The sequence below is a fragment of the Anser brachyrhynchus genome (genome assembly GCF_964034855.1).
Source record: "Anser brachyrhynchus genome assembly, chromosome: 1".
Taxonomy (NCBI): Eukaryota; Metazoa; Chordata; class Aves; order Anseriformes; family Anatidae; genus Anser; species Anser brachyrhynchus.
The window spans coordinates 121,128,975-121,149,305 of NC_137694.1; the positions used below are offsets into that span (position 1 = coordinate 121,128,975).

Below are 20,331 nucleotides of genomic sequence, written 5' to 3' on the forward strand. Positions count from 1 at the left end.
CTTTTATACCACCTCTGGTGACAAAATTCTGGGGCTGGGAGGGAACAGCAGCAAAGTTTCAGTTACGGTTAGTGCTTGGTGTGAAATACTTCATAAGGAGCCAGTTCTTCCCTTTCCTGTCTTGGAGATGCTGTGTAACCTTCTGCCGAAACTCAGCTTCCCCATGTGGCTTGAGCTGGCTCCCCAGCAGTTTAGAAAGTCTTATGTTATGGTTTGGAAATGTACAAAAAAGTTAATGTGGTTTGCTTGTTACAAGGGTTATTCAAAGCTTGGTTTTACGTTATCACTAATGAGGCCATTGTAAATTTGAGATTTATCAATGTTAATGCTGGCTCCCTTTAACTACTTGCTCAAAGCCTAGAAATTTTATTGGTTATGGTTTATATGCTGCTGCTCTACTGTTTGAATAATGATCTTAGCTTTAATGATGTGGATAGCATGTTGCATTTCATTTGTTTAAGATAATACACAAAGCTGGGACGAACATATGTCTAAGTAGGTTACTATACATCAGTGTACTGAAAATTTGTTGTAGCAGCAGAAGCTGTAGTCAATTGTTAGTGAAGACAGTGACTTGCCTGGTAGCAGCTGCTGAGTTGAAATATTCTTGTGAATGAATAAACATTTGATTTTATTAAGACCTTGTCTTGGAAAGCTAGTCTTTTAGACAAAGGTTGTTCTGGTATACCTGAAGGCAGGTACTGAAAGTCTTCATAATTCTGTGCTGGTATAAACTTCTGCATTTATCTCCTGTGCTAGAATAAAATTTGGATTTAATTCACCTTGAACAGTTTTCAAAACTGTGATATTAACTAGAGAAAGGGTCTGTAGTAAGCTGTGGCTTTGCTTATGCAAAATATGTAAAGAACTTAACTAATGTGAATGGATATAAATGCAAATGTTTTAATTAGGATTGCACAAGTCAGTTACAGTGAATATAAGCTGGTGACATGAGCTTCAGTGCTGGAAGTGCAACAAGCCTGTAGATTATGCCTAGATTCAGTAGGGTAGCTCATTTTCACAGTCTGCCACTACATCTTCACTTTATTGTTACCCCTATTAGCAAAACTAAAACTAGTATGTTATATTTCATGCTGTAGTTATGTATGTATTTGGACCAGAGGGCTGGAGCTGGAACAGATCTACGAAATGAGGCTGAGAGAGTTGAGGTTGTTTGGCCTAGAGAAGAGAAGGCTCCAGGGAGACCTTACAGTGGGCTTCCAGTGCCTACAGGAAAGCTGGGGAGGGACTCCTTGTCAGGGAGTGTAGCGATAGGACAAGGGGTAGCTAATAGCTTTAAACTAAAAGAGAGGAATTTTAGGTTAGATGTTAAGGAGGAAATTCTGTACTCTGAGGGTGGTGGGGCACTGGCACAGGCTGCCCAGAGAAGCTCTGGATGCCCCATCCCTGGAAGTGTTCATGGCCAGGTTGGATGGGGCCTTGGACATCCTGGTCTAGTGGGTAGCATCCCTGACCATGGCGGGGGGGGGAGTTTGGAACTAGATGAACTTTAAGTCCTTTCAACCAAACCATTCTAGGATTCTGTGATGTGTGTAGAGGCAACCATATTCTAACAGAGTTTTGTTTATTTTTCCTTAGCTTAGGCTAGTTATAAATGGGTACATGCTAAGGTGGAAAATATTCCAGCCTTTATCCAGAACAAGTAGGTGTGCACAGGAAGTGATAACAGCATAGTTTGTAAAACTTTTCTTTTACATTTTCTTCTACTCTCAAAAGCCCTCCCACTACATGCTGCACAGGCAACATCATGTTAGTTTGTTGTATTTTGTAGCAATCCAAATACTCAGGTTAATAATGTATTTGGTTCACCATAGTTCTCAGCAAATTAATTCCAGAGTGATCATTTTATTAAGCATTGTTCTTGTGTGCTAGTGCATAAAGCTTATGCATCAAACTTGAACTTGCTCACATATGTATCTTTTTTTTTTTTTTTTTTTACCAGATTGACCATCTATCAATAGAAAAACTCCTGATAGACAGTGTCCATGCGAGATCTCATCAGAAACTCCAGGAGCTGAAAGCCATTCTTAAGAGCTACAATGTTAATGACAATTGTATGTGTTTTCTACTGAACGTTATTTCTAGTTTGTTTCCCTTTATGCCTGGGAATGTTTTCCCTTTTTCTTGTTTTTTCGTGTTTCCATTAATTTGAACAAAATACATGAACAAAAATAAAAGGCAGTGTGTTCAGAATTAATAAGACCTAGCATTAAATGATTATGCATTGATAATTAAAATATTCAACAATATCTACCTTTAGTGTAGCATAATAGATAAAGCTGATAGAGCATTATGTTTTGGGTAGAATGATTAAAAGTTGTCTGTTGTGAAACTTGTCGATCTTTGGAATTGAAAGCAAATCTTCCACTATCTTGAATGGGTTTGGGGTGAGACCTTGCTTTAACTGCTTTTGAAACCTTTGGGATTCAAATTGAACCTATAATCTTGAAGTAGCGAGTTAAAAGTTATTCAAGGATTTATAAACTTCTTCAAATTTAGTCTGTTTCTTCTGGCTGGTTTATTATTAGCACTGTTTTCACAGAGAAATTCTTGTATTCAATTCCCTCTTTATGTTGAGTGTAATAATGTGCAAATACTCATACTAAATTCAGGACTGCTGGAAGTAGATTGTTCCTATTAAAAACAAACAGGTTTGAGTGTTATTTATAATGGGCAGAGTTTTAATATGATGAGCTTGAATTTTGTGTCAAATTATTAACATCATTTTTTTTTTTTGTTTAGCATTCATTGAGACAGCTCTTCCAACTCTTGTAATTCCAATTTTGGAACCATGTGGTCGATCAGAGTGTCTGCATGTTTTTGTCGATCTTCATTCTGGAATGTTTCAACTGATGCTCTATGGTGCTGGTAAGTAGGTGAAAAAACAGGCTGTATTTGATATCTTGCAACAACCCTGTATTATGAGGTTATTTTGTGTGAACAGTTCTGTCAAATCTGTGAAGTTCTGTAAGTAAATAAGAGTTAAGCAAATAAACACTGCATGTTGACTAATCAGATAGGTCTTTGAGTTTATGAGGAATGGAGAAGTGGATCTTCATGTTCAAGATCCACAGTTCAGTTAAGCATCTTTTAAGAGCAGGACAGACTTAAGCATTGTTAGGCATCATTTGCAATTGTTCTTTATGGCTCATGATCCCTGGCCAGTGCTGGTAATGGATGCAGTCATTTCACATGGGCTTAACTGAGAATTGCATAATATGATGTAAAGTATTTTGAGATATTGTTCAAGTCGAACTTGAGGTTTCAGAAGACCTTAAAAAAAAAAACAAGAGAAAAGTTAATTCTTTTAACGTAATTGCATAAAAACGTACTGTTTTGGTTCTACAGGCATTATGGATCATCTATTCTGTGTCTTAATTGTGGTTGTTAAATTAGATGAGACATTTTCATTAACAGGTCAAAAGTTTGCTGTTTTAAGAACAGATGTTAAGATCATTTACTCACCTAATATTCTTACAGATCAACTGACGCTGGATGACATAGAGAAGTCTGTTAATGATGATATGAAACGTATAATTCCTTGGCTCCAGCAGCTCAAGTAAGTGACTTGTATAATTAATTTAGTTTGCACAGAATGAATCACCGTGTTTGTATTTTGGATGATCATGCTTGCTTGGCTTTGTGCTTTGCCACAGTAGGGAATATCCTTCATCTCTGTTCTAAGCAAATTTGAGTATTTGCTGTCTCCTCTAAATAGATGGAGGAAGTTCTGGTTTTGCTGGAAGGTTATTCCATAGTCCTTCTTTAGTTTGCCTTGTTGCGTGTAGCCTCAGGTGTTGCTGCATGCGCATGTTGCGTGAAGTCTTCTCACTTTGTCAGTAGCAGATCACTTGCTTCCTGGGGCTCTCATTTTGTTTCCATGCTCGTTTTCCATCTCCTCTATTCCACTCTGTTTCTACAGCTGAATTCTGCTTGTTTCTCAGCAAGAACAATCTCCCTTTTCACAATACAGAGGGAAAACCAGGAATTGGCCTGGAATGATTTAAAGAGTATCTTGTCTATATTGTAACACTTCAGCCCTTGCTGGTTTAAACCTCTTCCCTCTATAAAAGCCCTGAGATTTAGGCACAAGGTACATTTGGCTCCCCTGTAAGAGGCTGTAGCAACTAATACAAATACGGTTTGCATCTGCATGAAAATTGAGTTCCACCTGCTCAGTCTTTTTGGAAATTCCCAGTACTCTCAGCTAATTGCAGAGTGAACCCTCTATTTGAGGAATTTTGCTTCTAAAAGAAGCATGATGACGCATGAAGCACTGGCACCCTGGAGAAACTAATCAACCTCCCTTTGTTATAGATAACGCACTCGAGATAATGGCTTGGGTAGTGCTGCTGTTTTTGAGGAAGCTAGGCAGTCTTTTAGGGCAGTTATATCTCATATGTGTCTATGAGAATAAACATGGCGTGTCCTGATGGAAGGATGTTGAACACCTACACCTTTTGCTGCTGTTCTCAGTGGAATTTTCACTGAGATATTAAGCCACGCATTTCTGAGCCCCTTAGAGCCTAGCTAGGCTTTCTGGTCTTGCCACTGTGGTCAAAATCCATCGGAGCAGAATAAAGTTTAATTCCAAACATCAGAATAAATTTGGTGTCTTGCTGTGGCTCTTCACTTTCAAACTTACTCAGGTGAATGAGTTTGTTTATAACATAATCTAGAGTGACGTTAACCCATCCTAGGTGACCTTCTTACTGTATTGTGTACCATCGTACAGGAGCCAAGATCTACTTTTCTATACCAAAAATAATTGAAAATGCTAAATCATAAAATGACTGTAATCTGCATGCTTTATAACTTATCCCTTCTTTTTTATATTGTAATTTTATATTGTGTTCTGTAAAAAATGATTATATATTCCATGAGCAAATAATTTCAGGGCTTTTCTTCATAAATTAAAAGCTATCTGTTACCCAAGCTGAAGACAATATATAAAGATAGTAATAAGAAAATATAAACTCAAGAAATTTTCTGTGTAATTTTCTGTGTTTAGCTTGTGTGGCAATGTTAGGTGTTGTCTTGGAATATGACTGGGTCTTAATTTGACACTAATGCTTTGAACAGCAATATACTAGAATAATTTAAAACAGTCTTGGGGTACTAATGCCTTTATTTCAATGTAAGGTTCTGGCTTGGACAGCAGCGTTGCAAACAGTCTATAAAGCATCTGCCTACAGTAAGCAGTGAAACTCTTCAGCTAGCTAATTACGCTAGCCATCCAGTGGGAAACCTTTCCAAACACAAATTGTTTATCAAACTCACTCGCCTTCCACAGTACTACATTGTAAGTAACTGAAAAATGCTTCTTATCTTTTGTTCTCAGGCAGTTTGTAGCAGTAACTAACACTAGGAACAAAGTCATTGCTGTAATCCTTTTGCCTCTAACCTTTCTCTACCTACTCTAATTCAGTGGGTTTGTTAAGCAGTTAGGTTCATAGAGAGGAGGGGGCATAAATATTTATTACTCAGCAGCTTTAGCGTTGTTTTCTTACTTCCTGAAAGTTTAGTCTGCCTTCTCTTCTTGGATCCCTTTCTTAACCACAAGTATAAATATCTTAAAAAAAAAAAAAAAAGAGTATGTTTTCTTTGAAAGGGGGAGGGATAGGAACTGATGTAGACATATTCTTAATTGAGGGTCTTGTTGATTTGTTGTTTTGTTTAAATATAGGTTGTAGAGATGTTTGACGTTTCTGGCAACCCCACAGAACTAGAGTACAAATACCATTTTCTCTCTGTGAGCTATGCTGAAGGAGATGACAGCCCTGCTACTGCACTTCTTTTGCAGCAGTTCAAACCAAACATTGAAGAGTTGGTACTAGACACAAAAAGTGGGAAACAAATGAAAAGTGGCGTCAAGCGCAAGGTACGTGCTTCAGAAGCCTTCGGGCTAGTTCTAGAATGTGGAAGCCAAACACATGTTCTGAACATTAATACCAGTTTTAGTATTGTTTCAAAGTTTGTGTGGCTGACAACTTACATTGAGGCTTGCTTCTCTGGGCTAGCTTCCCTGGGGAGGTGTCGGGAAACTATTTTGCAACGATTATTGTCTTTTAATTGGTGCCAGGCCTTCTCAGTTGGTCTGAAGAGCCAAGGCAGAATACAGTGCAGAGGTAGCTAGAGTAGCTTGTATAAGCAAAGTGCTTGTATCTGCATGATATGTTTTGTACCATATAGACCATGTAGTCTCTGAAAGACTTGCGGGGGCTGATAAGAGTTACTTCGGGTCAGGTTGACCTGGCTTGGTGATGTGTAAATACCATTTTGAGGAAGGAGGTGATTATTAAATTACTTCAATTTCTGTAGCTCTGAAGTGGAACGAATCCTTTTAGGAGTTTGTGCTCAGGGTATGGTTCGTTTAAAACTTGAATGAGTGAGATTGTTCTCTGACATCTTTTTAAAATGTTTACTCCATATGTGCAAGTACATTTATCTTCATTTTAATTCTAGTTATCTGGTGATACATGTTCCATAGAACCTAAGAAACCAAAACGGTCGGGAGAAATGTGTGCCTTCAATAAAGTCCTAGCTCATATCGTAGCCATGTGTGATACAAATATGCCATTTATAGGGCTTCGTATGGAGGTACGTATTAAGAAATATTTTGTTTGCTTCTTTCCTTCCACTGCTCTTGATTCTCTTGTCTAGATGTGACTGTCTGGAGAACTTATGGACACGTTCACTTTGTAGCTCTCTTGCTAGCTGACCCTGGGTGGCTGATGTTCTACACTGGTTGCTCTATTCCAGCTGTAGCTGGTTCTCTAATACCAAGCACTAACTACAAAACACTTGAGAAGTTTAGGGAAAAGGAAAAATGAGAGGATAAAAAAGATCCTTGTGGGAGGGCGTGAGAGACAGCTTTATACCAGATTTGCACAGCCCGTTTTTTGGCCTTCCAGTGCTTGAGGGTGTGAAACATCTGTCACCCCTAGAGAAAGGAGAAAAAAAAAAGACGAAAAAAGAAACTTGAAAAAGGTACTTACTTTGCTTGATTTGTTTTTGCATGGGATAACGTTTTTCTTTTTCATTTGTAGTTATCTAATATGGACATTCCTCACCAAGGAGTACAAGTAGAAGGAGATGGCTTCAGCCATGCCATACGTTTATTAAAGTAAGAGGATATGCTCATGTGTCTGTTTTCATTACTGTACATAAGCTTGAGAGAAAAAAGGATTGTTTGGAGAGTAACGCTAAAAATGTTGGGCGGGTGGAGCGGAGGGAGTTCGTTTCATTTCATTTTAACTATTGCGTCTTGCACTCCTGTGTGAAGCAGTGCTGTAGAAAGAGGAAAGCATGAGTAGATTCGGAGCCAACTGTAATTTGTTTCTGTCATTAGCCTAAACTGGGGAGCTCTGAAAGCAGTCTCTGACAGTTCTCAGTCCTTACATTCAGGCAGTGCTAAGGAAGATACAGTATGGTGGTGACTGAGGAACATGTAATTGCAATTTTAGATCAGGTCAGAGGCCTACTTACTCCATGTGTTATTTAACATTGACCAATATGTAATACTGCAGAGGAAAATGCAAGGAATCCTAAAAAAAGACAAACTAAAGGTTAAGAACTTGTGGAGCAAACATCTGAGAATAATACACTAATTTAACATGGAAAGGGACCTGTGGAGGTCATCTGGTCCAACTTTCTGCTCAAAGCAGGGCTGATCAGCTGAATTTTCCAGTCTCCAAGGGTTTTGTGGGACAGATCTCAAATGCTGACCAGAGGGGAGCGGTCACTTGATTTGTCTGGCTATGCTGATACTAATACAGCCTGGGATGCAGTGGTCTGACACTGATGGAAGGGTGTGCTGCCGACTCCTGTTCAGCATCTCTCCTGGACCCCCACACACTGTTTCTGCAGAGCTGCTACCCAGCCAGTCAGTCCCCACCTTGAGCTGTTGCATGAAGTTATCTACTCCCCAGTGCAGGAGAATTTGTTTTTGTTGAACTTCATGAGGTTTCTGTTAACTCATCCTTGAGCCAGCTGAGGTCCCTCTGAATGGCAGCCCTGTCTGCCAGCTTACTGAGTGCTTCCTTCAGTTTGGCAAACTGTATCATCTGCAAACTTTATATTCCTTTGCATCATGTATGTTGTTGAATTTGTTTAGCAGTATAGGTCTCTTTGTTAACCCCAAAGAATAAAGAAGAAAAAACAGACCTTCCAAAGCATAATCTTCTTTTATGCTGCTGCAATATGTAGTGGTATAAAGACATCAGTCTTAAAAAGGTAGGGCCTGGTGCCTCTGGCTAAAACCTTTATATCAGTGTGCTCCTACTTTCATCTGGAGACCAGGACAATTCAGCAGATCCCTTAGTAGTCTGTAATTCACAGGTGTTAAGACCAGTTTTTATATGTATTCAACTCAGAGTGCTTTTATAACACAGTTATTACAGTCCTTGAAGAGGAATAAGATATCTATCTGCGCAGTCCAGCTGTCTGTCTTGCCATTGGTTTGTTTATTCTTTCACATCCAGACTTAAAAGACTTCCAGAAATTGTAAAAAAGTAGTATTTTGCAGTTTGGGGGCTATACTGTGTACAACTGAGGACCTCTTTTCTTCACAAATAGAATTCCTCCTTGTAAAGGTGTAAATGAGGAAACGCAGAAGGCTCTGGACCGATCTCTTCTTGATTGCACTTTCCGATTACAAGGTAGAAATAATCGCACGTGGGTGGCTGAGCTGGTGTTTGCAAATTGTCCACTTAATAGCACTTCATCCAGGGAGCAAGGTAAGGAAGGTCAGGTAAATCTTGCTTTTTTTGTGTTTTACACTGTCTGCTCCAGTATAGTTCTGCTGTTGTGGTGATATGGATAACCGTCTGCTCTTAAGAATTCTCATGAGCCACAGTGCACCTGAATCAGACTTTTTTGGCTGTTGAGTTGATGCACTTTGATTATTTAAGTATGCTTCCTGGTTGCTCGTCGCAGTTCAGTCATAGTCTGTAAACTGTGGTTTAGGAACTACTAGTTTAATCAGTATTTACTGTTCTCCTAATGCTGCAGGACCAACCCGTCATGTTTACCTGACATACGAAAACCAGTTATCTGAACCAGTTGGAGGTCGCAAAGTTGTTGAGATGTTCCTCAATGACTGGAACAGTATTGCTCGGCTGTATGAATGTGTCCTGGAGTTTGCACGATCCTTACCAGGTACAGAAATAATCCCCTCGTATTTAAAAATTGTGTTTACCAGATTACTACAATTTTTCTCACTCTCTTTTCCCTCCTCTCTTCAAAGACATACCTAACCACTTAAACGTTTTCTCAGAAGTTCGTATCTACAATTACCGAAAACTTATCCTTTGTTATGGAACCACCAAGGGGAGCTCAGTAAGTAATTCCTAAGTGCATTAAAAATGTATATTTGAAAGCAGAATGGGTAGGTGTAGAGTTCTCAGAATTGTGCTACAAAATATTTCCTTGCATTACATTATTGTGGAATTAATGTTGATGAATGTAGAAAAGACAGAAATTAAGGGTGCTGGATTACTGACTTGCTAGGTTCCTAAATGTCTAGAATTTTTGAGAATTTGTATAATGTACTTCAGGTTGCGTGAAGGACAGTTAATGTGCTCCTGGTTGGTGAAAGCTGGCACAGTAGCTTTTTTCTAACAAATGTGTTGCTACTGCTCAGTGTTATACTGGGATATGTCGATCTTTTCATCTGAACATAGCTTATGTGCTTAATGCTGCCTTATTAGAAAGGATTTAGTTTTAAATGTAGTAATGTGCTTTCAAATTATGCAGTCCTTAAGTATTTTGTAGCAGTACTGTTCTCTTGTTCAGAAGCCTAGCTTATTCTGTATTTGAATTTACAGCATATTAATTACTTTGACAACTGACTGTGTACTTGCTCACACCCTTGCATTAAATGCAGGGTAGAGGTGGCAGTGACTGCATGTTTATTACAGACAAAGAATGTATTTTTGTGTGCACCTGATGCAAAGTAGTTGACGCACTTGAAATTTGCATCCTGAAAGGATTTTGTGTTCATGTTCTAAGCTAAATTTTAAGAGTATTTCTATATGCATTTGATTATGACAGTTAATCTGAGTAGCAGTGTGGGTGTTGCGTGTCACTTCCTTACATATTAGCAAGTGTGTGTGATATGGCTGAGAAAATCAGTCTACCTCCAGCAACTCTTAATCAGTATCTGTAGTGTGAATCTCTCGAGTTTAATTTCTTTAATCTCACCTTTGTTGAGATTGTTCATTTTGATTGACTTGACAGAGTAATTGTCCACTTCTGTGGTTGACAACATTCCAGCTAGCTAAATGCATAAGTTATGTCAAAGCTAACAGCATTCTTTTCAGAACCTCAACAACTTGAGGAAGTTGAGTTAGGAACCTGTTGAGGTTTCATGAAAAGTGGGGAAAAATGACAGCAAACCAGCTTTCTTGTTATAACCTCTTTAATTCTGGTTTCCAAGATCATTTCATGTTCTTGATGTTGTAGATCAGCATTCAGTGGAACTCCATACTCCAGAAGTTCCACATTTCACTGGGAACTGTTGGCCCAAACTCAGGTTGCAGCAACTGTCACAACACAATTCTGCACCAGCTCCAGGAGATGTTCAATAAAACACCAAATGTGGTGCTGTTGTTACAGGTAATGTTTTAAACGCTTCTCTCAAGGAAAGTGCAAGGTAAATAAGAGCTGGGTTCTGATGAAACTCGTCTTCAAAATTAGGTGTGTATTATGATTGCTTATGAATTTCATTGGCAGAAGGTGGTTTGGGGAACATTATATCTTTCTTGCCCTTATCCTTCCCCCCCACCCAGATTTTTGCAGACTTGTACTTAAAGGTAAGCTACCTCGTCTCTCAATATCTGTTCTCTTACAGGTACTGTTTGACACTCAGGCTCCGTTAAATGCCATCAACAAACTTCCAACTGTGCCCATGCTGGGTCTGACTCAACGCACCAACACTGCCTATCAGTGTTTCTCAATTTTGCCACAGTCACCCACGCATATCAGGCTGGCTTTTAGGAATATGTACTGCATTGACATCTACTGCCGGAGTCGTGGTGTGGTAGCGATACGTGACGGAGCATACAGTCTTTTTGACAACAGCAAAATAGTTGAAGGATTTTACCCTGCACCTGGATTAAAGGTGACTATTTGTATGTTTTCTGGCATGTATGTAAAAGCGAGCTTCTAACGTGAAGCATGGATCTGATGTGAAGAGCTTTTGTGAAGAGCTGTAGTCCTTCCAAAATGTTGAGCGCAGGAGGAATTTTCTGATTTGTATGTAAATTTGTTAATTAGCTTGAATTAAAACATTTCCTTTAAGAAAGCTAGCATCAAATATCAGATTTTCTTTTCTTAATTAGGTGATCAAAATAATGTTGAGGCTTTTTCAGGGAGGGTTTTTTATTAGAACTTGGTGAATCTTTGTGATTAGTTTGCTGATTTTTCTTCAATCACAACTGAACACTGAATTGCTTTGGGTACAAGAGAATGCTATGGAGGAGATGGCCTGGGCTTTCATAACCAAACAGAGCAATTGTAGGGGTGGTACAAGAGCCCGATAGGTTTTGACTACTGATGAGTTGTTCTGTAACAGCTATAGAACTGCCCAAGTATAGGAATGGGAAGAGACATTTCCAGTTGTAGACTTTTCCTTGCTTGTAACAAAAAAGAAGAATGTTGGTATTTCAGGTAACTAGAGATGTTTCATATTAATGAGCAAGGTTTCTTGTTTGGTGGTGATGAAAGGCCCCTTTATTTTTGAACGGAAAAAAAAGGGGGGAGGGAATTAAGTTTAAATATCCCCTGAGAAACTCTTTATGAATTGCTATATTTTGTAAACTATTCATAATGTGTGTATTAAATGCCCGCTAGTAGTTCTACTACTGCTAACAACCTTAGGAAATACTGTGGTCATTTTATAAAATGAGATGTAAATGGAGAAACTGTTTGATAACAAGACTGATTTATCCACAGACATTCCTCAACATGTTTGTTGACAGCAATCAGGATGCACGAAGACGATCTGTAAATGAAGACGATAACCCACCTTCTCCTATTGGAGGTGACATGATGGATTCTTTGATATCACAGCTTCAACCCCAGCAACCACCACAGCAACCACAACAACAGGTAGCCTACAGACAAAATAAGCGTTTGTCTTCCACAACTGTGGGTTTTTAAGAACTTGACTTCCAAACGCACTGGCAATAAAAAATGGAAAGGGAGACGACAAAAGTGTTGTGCGGTGAATTTGCCCTTAGGGCAAACCATTAATTTATTTTGTCATTTCTCATTCCAGTATAAAAAGCCCACAGCAGGTGAACAGCAGCTGTGGAGGGTCACATGAGACTTGCTGCTTTAGAAGCAAAGGACGGAGGGAGGGAAATAAACTGTTTAAGATAAAAGATGTGGGGAAGGGACAGAGCGGGAGTCAGGAGGCATCTCTCTATAATGTGGTAGATAAAAAAGAATGAGGTACAGGTACGTTATGTCTCGGAAGAACTACAGAAAGACCCTGGAAAAAATAGTGACCTGTGAGCAAGGTAGTGTAGTGAGTCGAATAAATCATAGGTGGGAACCAAACTCTCATTTAGTATTCTCTTGCATATACTTACTTTTTTAGTTCAAAATGATCAAAGACTTTTGTTGTCTTGTTTGACACTTTCAGCCGTTTGCAAAACAGGCAGGAGCATCAGGAGCATATCCTCTTACTTCACCACCCACCTCCTATCACAACACAGTGACACCTTCTCCATCTATGATGCACACACAGTCACCAGGTAAGACGGCTGAGAGTGTGTATGCTAATTGTGTACTGGCAACACACATGCTGCTTTGTGCGTGTGCATGGTTTTCTGTCATTTGAGCTGTGTTTAGCTCCAAGCTGGCCAATGTAATGCACCTTGTGACGTGGAAAAATAGCAAAGTCAAGTCCTGCCAGGCATGTTTTGAAAGTACCTTTGGAGCTTTAAAAAAAAAAAAAAAAAAAGACCCTTGGCAAAGATGTCATCTTGAGCTGTGTAGTCTTTGGGACCATTTAATTCTTAAGGCTTACCTCTTGCTTAGTCAAAACCTGTTCATTCCAAATACCTGCTTCTTCATAAAAACTTTTTATCACCAAAGCCTAGCTTTCTGTTCCCAGCTGTTACAGTTCAACAGCTGAAAGTATTTAAGTTTGGGGAAGGGCTGGGCAAAGGGGAAATGCCATTCTTCAAGTCAAATATCTTGGAAAGCTTTTGTGTAGTGAATCAGTTTGGAAAATACAATCCTCATGCATGTGCAAAATACAGCCTTTGAGTGCAAGCACAAATCCTAATGAATCTTGTTTGCTGTCTCCCTAAAAAGCAGAGAGCTGTAGCAGTTGATAGAAAAACAATTGACAGAAAAATGGGAAATGTGTGTGTTGTGATGTTGTATCTTTGATTAGGAAACTTGCATGCTGCAAGCTCACCTAGTGGAGCTTTAAGAGCACCATCACCAGCATCCTTTGGTCCAACACCTTCACCTTCCTCCCTTGGAATCACAATGGGACAAACAGCTAACTTTGCCAGCCCACATGGTGAGTTCCTTACTGGCATGTCTGTATATAGAGACGGGGAGAGCACATTTGCTGCTTGAAATTAAGTGTTCATGGGCATACTTAAGTTAATTGGGGAAAAAAATAGAGTTTTATAATTGTCTTAAGCAGCTGCTTTTATACGTGTGGGTGTAACTGTTAACAGCAGTCAAAAGTAGCTGCATGGCATGTTGAGGTCTTTGCTAACATTTTAAAAATTGTCTATCAATTGTTGTTTCCTGGTTACTAATGTGGGAAAATTCCATGTGGACTTGTAGCTGAACCATGGCTGCAGCTTCTAATGAGCACTCTCTTGTTAGAATAGTTGCTTTATTTGCACTAAGTTTACTCAAAATAGAACTGGAACAGATTAGAAATTCAAATACTTGCAACTTGAAAACATTATCGAAGTCTTGCTGATTTGACATACATACATGGAAGCAACATGTCTCTCAGTCCTTTCATTTATTATGTTTTTTGAAAGCTGCCAAAACAAGTGTTTGTTGTAATCACAGTGCATTGGAAACCATTCCACGGATTACAATCAATGAAAGTTCAGGTAGTAATTTTAGCACGGCAATAAAATTATTGAGATAAACTGAGAGAGATATACATCAGACTGTTTAAGAAGCTTGATCTGATCAGTCATTATAATGGAGAACCAAACCAAAGGTACTTTTGCAGAGATGATTACAAGATAACAGCATAGATTAAGAACAGTCTATCTGAGGCTTTCATTTACTAAGGAGCAGTAGAAGCCCAAGTCTAGATGCAAGAGCTTTTTAGTTTTGTTTCAGTTATGTTAAACACACGGATTTGCCTTAATGTACCCTTTGAATTTTTTATCTTGATTTTTTTTCTCCCCATTACATTTTATCTATATGGTTGTAAAATGTAAAAGAATCTAAGGCACTTTCATATTTTGTAGATTTTGATAAGCATTTTGGAAGTGTTCAAGGTGAGGTTGAAAGGGGCTTTGAGCAACCTGGTCTAGTAGGAGGTGTCCCTGCCCATGGCAGGGGGTTGGAATTAGATGATCTTTAAGGTCCCTTTCAACCCAAACCATTCTATGTTTCTATGAATTTATAGACTTCTAGATTTGAAAACCTTGAATCTTTTTTAAAGATGATGGTCTTGTAACATCCGTAGGTACCATAGACCCAAGCTCACCTTACACCATGATGTCACCCAGTCAGCGTGCAGGGAACTGGCCAGGATCTCCCCAGGTCTCTGGTCCATCACCAGCAGCACGGATGCCTGGAATGTCACCAGCCAACCCTTCCCTTCATTCACCTGTCCCAGATGCCTCTCATTCCCCACGAGCTGGAACAAGTAGGTTACATTATTAGTGTTAAAGACTGCAAAACACTCATGTTTAACATTTCTAGTTTGGTAGGTTTGTGTCTCAGCCTAACAGTCCTTACTGCCGTTGTGTAGTATAATATCTAAGGAGTTGAAGCCTTTATTCCAGCCTAGTTCAAGTCTTTTATAACAAATTGGAAAATGAGTTGAATCATACAGCATAAACTTCAAGAGGATTGATACATCTTGTTGAACTACAAAGATTAGTCTTAAACTATGGAGCTCCATTACTGAGAGAAAAATCTTTGGAATGAAAGCTACGATAACCATATTTACCTACCCAAATAGTAACTTTTCACACTACAGAGCTGTAATGCTGCTCTTGCAAGACTAATCTAGACATCTTTAGATCTCATTCAGTTTGTTGTACAAAGCTGGTATCTGGTGGCATGTTGAAAAAAGGGGAGAAGGGAGTAGGATTAAATTTAACTGAGACTTTGCATCGGTGGAGGGTCAAAGCTCCAATTCTCTGACTTTGCTCTGCCTATCATTAGTTAGCCAAGTTCTTAAATAAGAAAGATTAAATTTTGGCCAGGGTGCTTGTTGCTTGTATAGTTAAAGCTAACAGAGTGAATACATGTCTTAGGTTTCACCTGAAATCCTTCCTTACTACAAGTACTTTTTCCTTGCCAATAGGTTCCCAAGCAATGCCAACGAGCATGCCTCCACCTCGTAAACTACCTCAGCGCTCTTGGGCTGCATCCATACCTACAATCCTCACCCACAGTGCCTTGAATATTCTGCTGTTGCCCTCTCCTACTCCTGGGCTCGTGCCAGGACTAGCTGGCAGCTATCTTTGTTCCCCTCTTGAGCGATTCCTTGGATCAGTTATTATGAGGAGACATCTTCAGAGGATCATACAACAGGAAACGGTATGGTTTAGGCTGTTTTAATACTGATTTGCAAGTCTGACTTAGTAACTGTTCTTTTTAGTACTTCTGTACTATGTGTCTTTCAAATCAGACACAAACTGCTTCAAATATAACAAGTATTTGCTATTGGACTTGTTATGATATACCTCTGAAACTTGTCGTCTCAAGCATCTAAATATAGAGAAAACATTTAGTTCTTTTTATTTTCCACACAAATAAGAAGTGGAAAACCTATTTGGTCAGGTGAAATAACTGATACAATAACAGGACTATGACCAAATTTTCTGATGCCCTGGCTTCTGTGAGTTTATCACATCAATTGTGAGTGAACTAGAACAGCCAGAGGGTTGCTATGGATGCCTCTGCTTGGCAGGAATGCCCAAGAAATTAGTTACCAATTGACAATAACTCAATTAGTCATGAATGATGCTTTAGGGTGAGACAGACAATGCGTGCCTTTTTGCTTCATTGGCGTTCATTTGGTAATAGAGAAAGAAGCCAAATCTTGCCTAAGGTTTGTTCTCAAGGCAATTTTACCTGTATACGTACAGGTCACAGAAATGTCACATTTCTTTTTGGAAGCACCATAGATTGACCACTAGAATCTTCAAAGTGAATGTATGTGTTCTCATACAATTTAATGAATGACTCATTGAATGTAATTCTTCTTTTTGTACAGCTACAGTTAATAAACTCCAACGAACCAGGTGTGATTATGTTTAAGACAGAGGCACTGAAGTGCAGGGTTGCTCTCAATCCCAAAACCAACCAGACCTTGCAACTAAAAGTAACACCTGAAAATACAGGACAGTGGAAATCGGAGGAGTTACAAGTTTTGGAGAAGTTCTTTGAAACAAGAGTACGTACTTCAATCAGTAACATTTATCGTTTCTGTGCATTGCTTTCAATCTTGTGGTGTTTTAAGTGGTTCTGCTTAGTTTCACTGGGATATGTCCTTAAGGGCTGGGAAAAAAATAAAAAATTAACAGTTGTGCATGCTGTTTACCATATTAAATGGTACAGCTGTTATCTAAATAGGCAGTACTAATTGGTGTATTTCTTTAGGTTGCAGGACCACCTTTTAAAGCAAACACCCTAATAGCCTTCACAAAATTACTAGGGGCTCCAACGCATATCCTCAGGGACTGCGTTCACATCATGAAACTTGAGCTGGTAAGTTAACTTCTATGTAGTTCACTCGACTCCAGTTACTGTATTACAAAAAAAAAAAAGGAAGGAAAAAAAGGTGCCACATCTTTATCTCCAAACACGAATTACTTTCTATATATGTCACTAAGTGTTAATAAAGAAGTTCTCATTTTACTATTAGCTCTCTTGGAAATTCCCAAAATTTCTCCTGTAAACCGATCATTTTGAGAAACAGCAGGCATGTTACTGAACAATAGGCACACGTAGCCTGGCTGGAATCTTTCTCACTGTGTTCTTGTTTGCCATACGCTCAGTTCTTTCAGTTACTCTGACTTGTGCTAAACCTGGCAACATCTGTAGAGGAATGTTTCACTTTCTAACTCTTCCCTAGTTTGTAGACATGTATGTCACTGACGTGAGACTTTTGCTGTTCTTTCTCTGTGATGCCCTCTCTAAACAGTTCCCTGATCAGGCAAGTCAGCTGAAATGGAACGTGCAGTTTTGTTTAACAATTCCTCCCAGTGCACCGCCAATTGCGCCTCCAGGAACACCCGCTGTTGTGCTGAAATCCAAAATGTTGTTTTTTGTAAGTAGAGCTATCTGTTTTAAAATTTTGTGGGCTGCGTGTCTTTGAAGTCACCACTGGTTAGGGGCAAAACATACATGTGCTGTCTCTGGCAATCGTAGTAGCTAAAAATGCTCTAATGTCTGGAAGCCTAGATCTGCGTGCATCTCTTCATGTTTTGTGCTTTCAAAGAGATGTTGACAATATATCCTAAAGCTCAGTTCCCCCTGAGCTGCAGGTATCTTCGTATGCTCAACTTTTGGTTGTTTTGTTCTTTGAGGCACTTACTGCCTTGATGGAGTGATGTACATTAGCTGTGCTGAGAAAGGAGAGCGTGAATGAGATGGTTAGAGCAAAAGTGCAGGTGTGAGCTCTGAGGCAGAGCTCAGCGTAGGGTGGTCTCGAGAACGAAATAGTTTACTCCTCAGCGATAACTTCTCTGTTACAGGATTGATGTGTGAAAACTGAAGGTGTGGAACTGCACACTGTGTGTAGGTCTAGAGTGTTTAACCATATGGGAAGTTGTGCTGAAGTACATTGTTCAATTTAACACAGTTCTTTTGTTTTTTTTCCCCCACAGCTCCAGCTAACACAGAAAACGACAGTCCCACAGGAAGCTGTTAGTATTATTGTCCCAATTATTTATGATATGGCTTCGGGTACAACTCAACAGGCTGACATTCCCAGGCAACAGAACTCTTCTGTTGCTGCTCCAATGATGGTTAGCAATATTCTAAAGAGGTTTGCTGAACTGAATTCACCACGACCAGGTACTGTACATGTCCAGTAGATATATTCTCTCCACCCAGACATCTGTGACAAATCTCCAGTGTAAAACTAAATCTCTCTTAAGTCTGAATTCTTCTTGGTTCCTATTATACTTCTTTAGCTATCACAAACTCCTGATATGACAGGCAATACGTAACGTAATAGCAAGTACTGGCAATGCAGCAGAGTTTTATGCCAGAAGGTTACACTGGTGATTCGGGCTGAATATCACTATCAGAGTATTACTCCGAAGTAATAGGATACACCTCTTGTTGGCCCAACTCTTGCTGCACAGTAGGAGTTAAAGTTTTTACAAATGGGCCCAGAATGAATCACAATAAATATGCTATGGTCAAGTGTCAGTTTTCATGGTTAACTATGAAGTTATTAAGCTTAACGGTAGAATATAAAGGGATGTTAAAAATAGTTATCAAAACTTGTCCATGTGCTGTGAATGATTAAAAAGTAATTGGTGTGATTGTATGCTCCTTTGTCAGTGTGTACACTAGCAGAGGCGCATACAGTTCTATCCACCAAACGTGCTGTGAAGTGTTTGAGCTAAATAGATTGTTCTGAATGTTCATTGGCCTGTAGGTAGTGCACTGTGAGCAGCATCGTACTTTGCTTTCCCTCTTGTTTGTCATGCTTTTTATTTTTTTTTCAATATCTGACAACACTGAACAGCAGTAGCAGGTTCTTTGGGCAGAATGTTGTCTGTAAGCAGTGGTTTGGGGACCTAATACCCAAGTGGTTCAAAAGAACAAGATCTTTCAGTTCTGCTGTAGTTGCACGCTGAAGATTGAAGCGTTTTTCCAGTAACCCAGTGAATAGTTTGAAATTGTGAATCCAGAGGTTGAATTCTCCTTCTGTATAATTATTCATTGCGTTATGTGGTAATTTTAACAATGCCTGATGGTTTATTTCGATTGCTAGAACATGAGTAATGTTTATCTTAAATTGGTATGGATATGTATACATTTTTGGAGAACTGTGATGAGATTTAAATTAACGTTTTCTGTTTAACATGTAGTAATAGTGTAGGTAAATAAGAGAGAATAGCTTTGAGTTCCCAGTAAGAGTTCTGTATAGGATAGAACTGTTGGTTGAATAGCACTTTTATTTCAAAACACTTTGACTAAACTTCAAGTGTTTCTTTTGGAAGGTGCTTCCCCACTAAGTTCCCCTAATGGGGAAGGGTAGATGCTTGTTTTGCTGTGTATTATTGCACTAAATTGTGTTTTAAGGTAAACCCTTCACAAAATGCTACAGCATAGGAAGTAATTGGCAAAGCTGCTCTTGAGTATCCCAGGTGAGATGTCTTCTGGAGATCATTAGGTAGATTAGGATAGACAACTTTTGTTTGTCACACAAGTCTGGAAATAATGCAGGACTGCAGTACAGGGAGCACAGTACAGACAGGGAAAAAAATGCATGTAAAAAGAGCTTCTGGCCTCAAGAAGGACCTTACTCCCAGGCAAAGAAGAGTACAGCCAGCTGAGCAGAGGATGTTTCTAGTAGGCTTTCCTCTAATTTCTGAAAGGATGAGTCTCTGTTGATTTCTCCCACCAAAAGTAGGATCTTTCCTGAGGACACTTAACGTGCAATTTCCTGTATTCTTATTGTCAAAATTTACATTATTTTATCTGACAAAAGAGAAAAGATACTTTCTTTTCTTTGGCATTGAAGGTGATGGGAGAGCCAGCAGATGAAAGTAGATAGCTGGAAGACTTCTTTAACAGCAGTACATGGGAGATCCAAAATGCATATCCTTTCTCTTATGATGCTTTTGTGCTGTGCTCAGGATTTTCCTACCTGTGTTAGCTCTTCTGCTGCATTAATTGCAATCTGCATGGTTAAGTGAATTTTTAACTCTTTCAGTCAGGAAGGAGCAGGGCTTCCCACCATGCACGTATGATATTATTGGCACTTCCATTGTAACCCGTAATCAGTGTTGCCTCATTTTGGCTGTATCTTTTTTACCTTTCTCTCTTTGTGAGAAAGTATTTTGTATTCAGCTTAATTTTCCTCTTAATAAAATGGTAGTAACTGAAAAGCGA

The 20,331-nt window shown here is 39.1% G+C and overlaps 1 protein-coding gene across 1 annotated transcript in view; it reads left to right on the plus strand.

The window, feature by feature from the left end:
• Positions 1–20,331, plus strand: part of MED14 (mediator complex subunit 14) — a 61,700-nt gene that overhangs the window by 15,076 nt on the left and 26,293 nt on the right. The window contains exons 10-30 of the mRNA XM_080583355.1: positions 1,964–2,075; positions 2,764–2,889; positions 3,502–3,580; positions 5,164–5,323; positions 5,708–5,902; positions 6,487–6,621; positions 7,071–7,147; positions 8,599–8,759; positions 9,034–9,180; positions 9,269–9,360; positions 10,486–10,638; positions 10,874–11,143; positions 11,977–12,132; positions 12,671–12,782; positions 13,430–13,561; positions 14,708–14,890; positions 15,557–15,792; positions 16,472–16,651; positions 16,858–16,965; positions 17,402–17,527; positions 18,087–18,276. Of these exons, the coding sequence (XP_080439481.1) occupies positions 1,964–2,075; positions 2,764–2,889; positions 3,502–3,580; positions 5,164–5,323; positions 5,708–5,902; positions 6,487–6,621; positions 7,071–7,147; positions 8,599–8,759; positions 9,034–9,180; positions 9,269–9,360; positions 10,486–10,638; positions 10,874–11,143; positions 11,977–12,132; positions 12,671–12,782; positions 13,430–13,561; positions 14,708–14,890; positions 15,557–15,792; positions 16,472–16,651; positions 16,858–16,965; positions 17,402–17,527; positions 18,087–18,276 (3,130 nt within the window). The remainder of the gene's footprint in view (positions 1–1,963; positions 2,076–2,763; positions 2,890–3,501; positions 3,581–5,163; positions 5,324–5,707; positions 5,903–6,486; positions 6,622–7,070; positions 7,148–8,598; positions 8,760–9,033; positions 9,181–9,268; positions 9,361–10,485; positions 10,639–10,873; positions 11,144–11,976; positions 12,133–12,670; positions 12,783–13,429; positions 13,562–14,707; positions 14,891–15,556; positions 15,793–16,471; positions 16,652–16,857; positions 16,966–17,401; positions 17,528–18,086; positions 18,277–20,331) is intronic.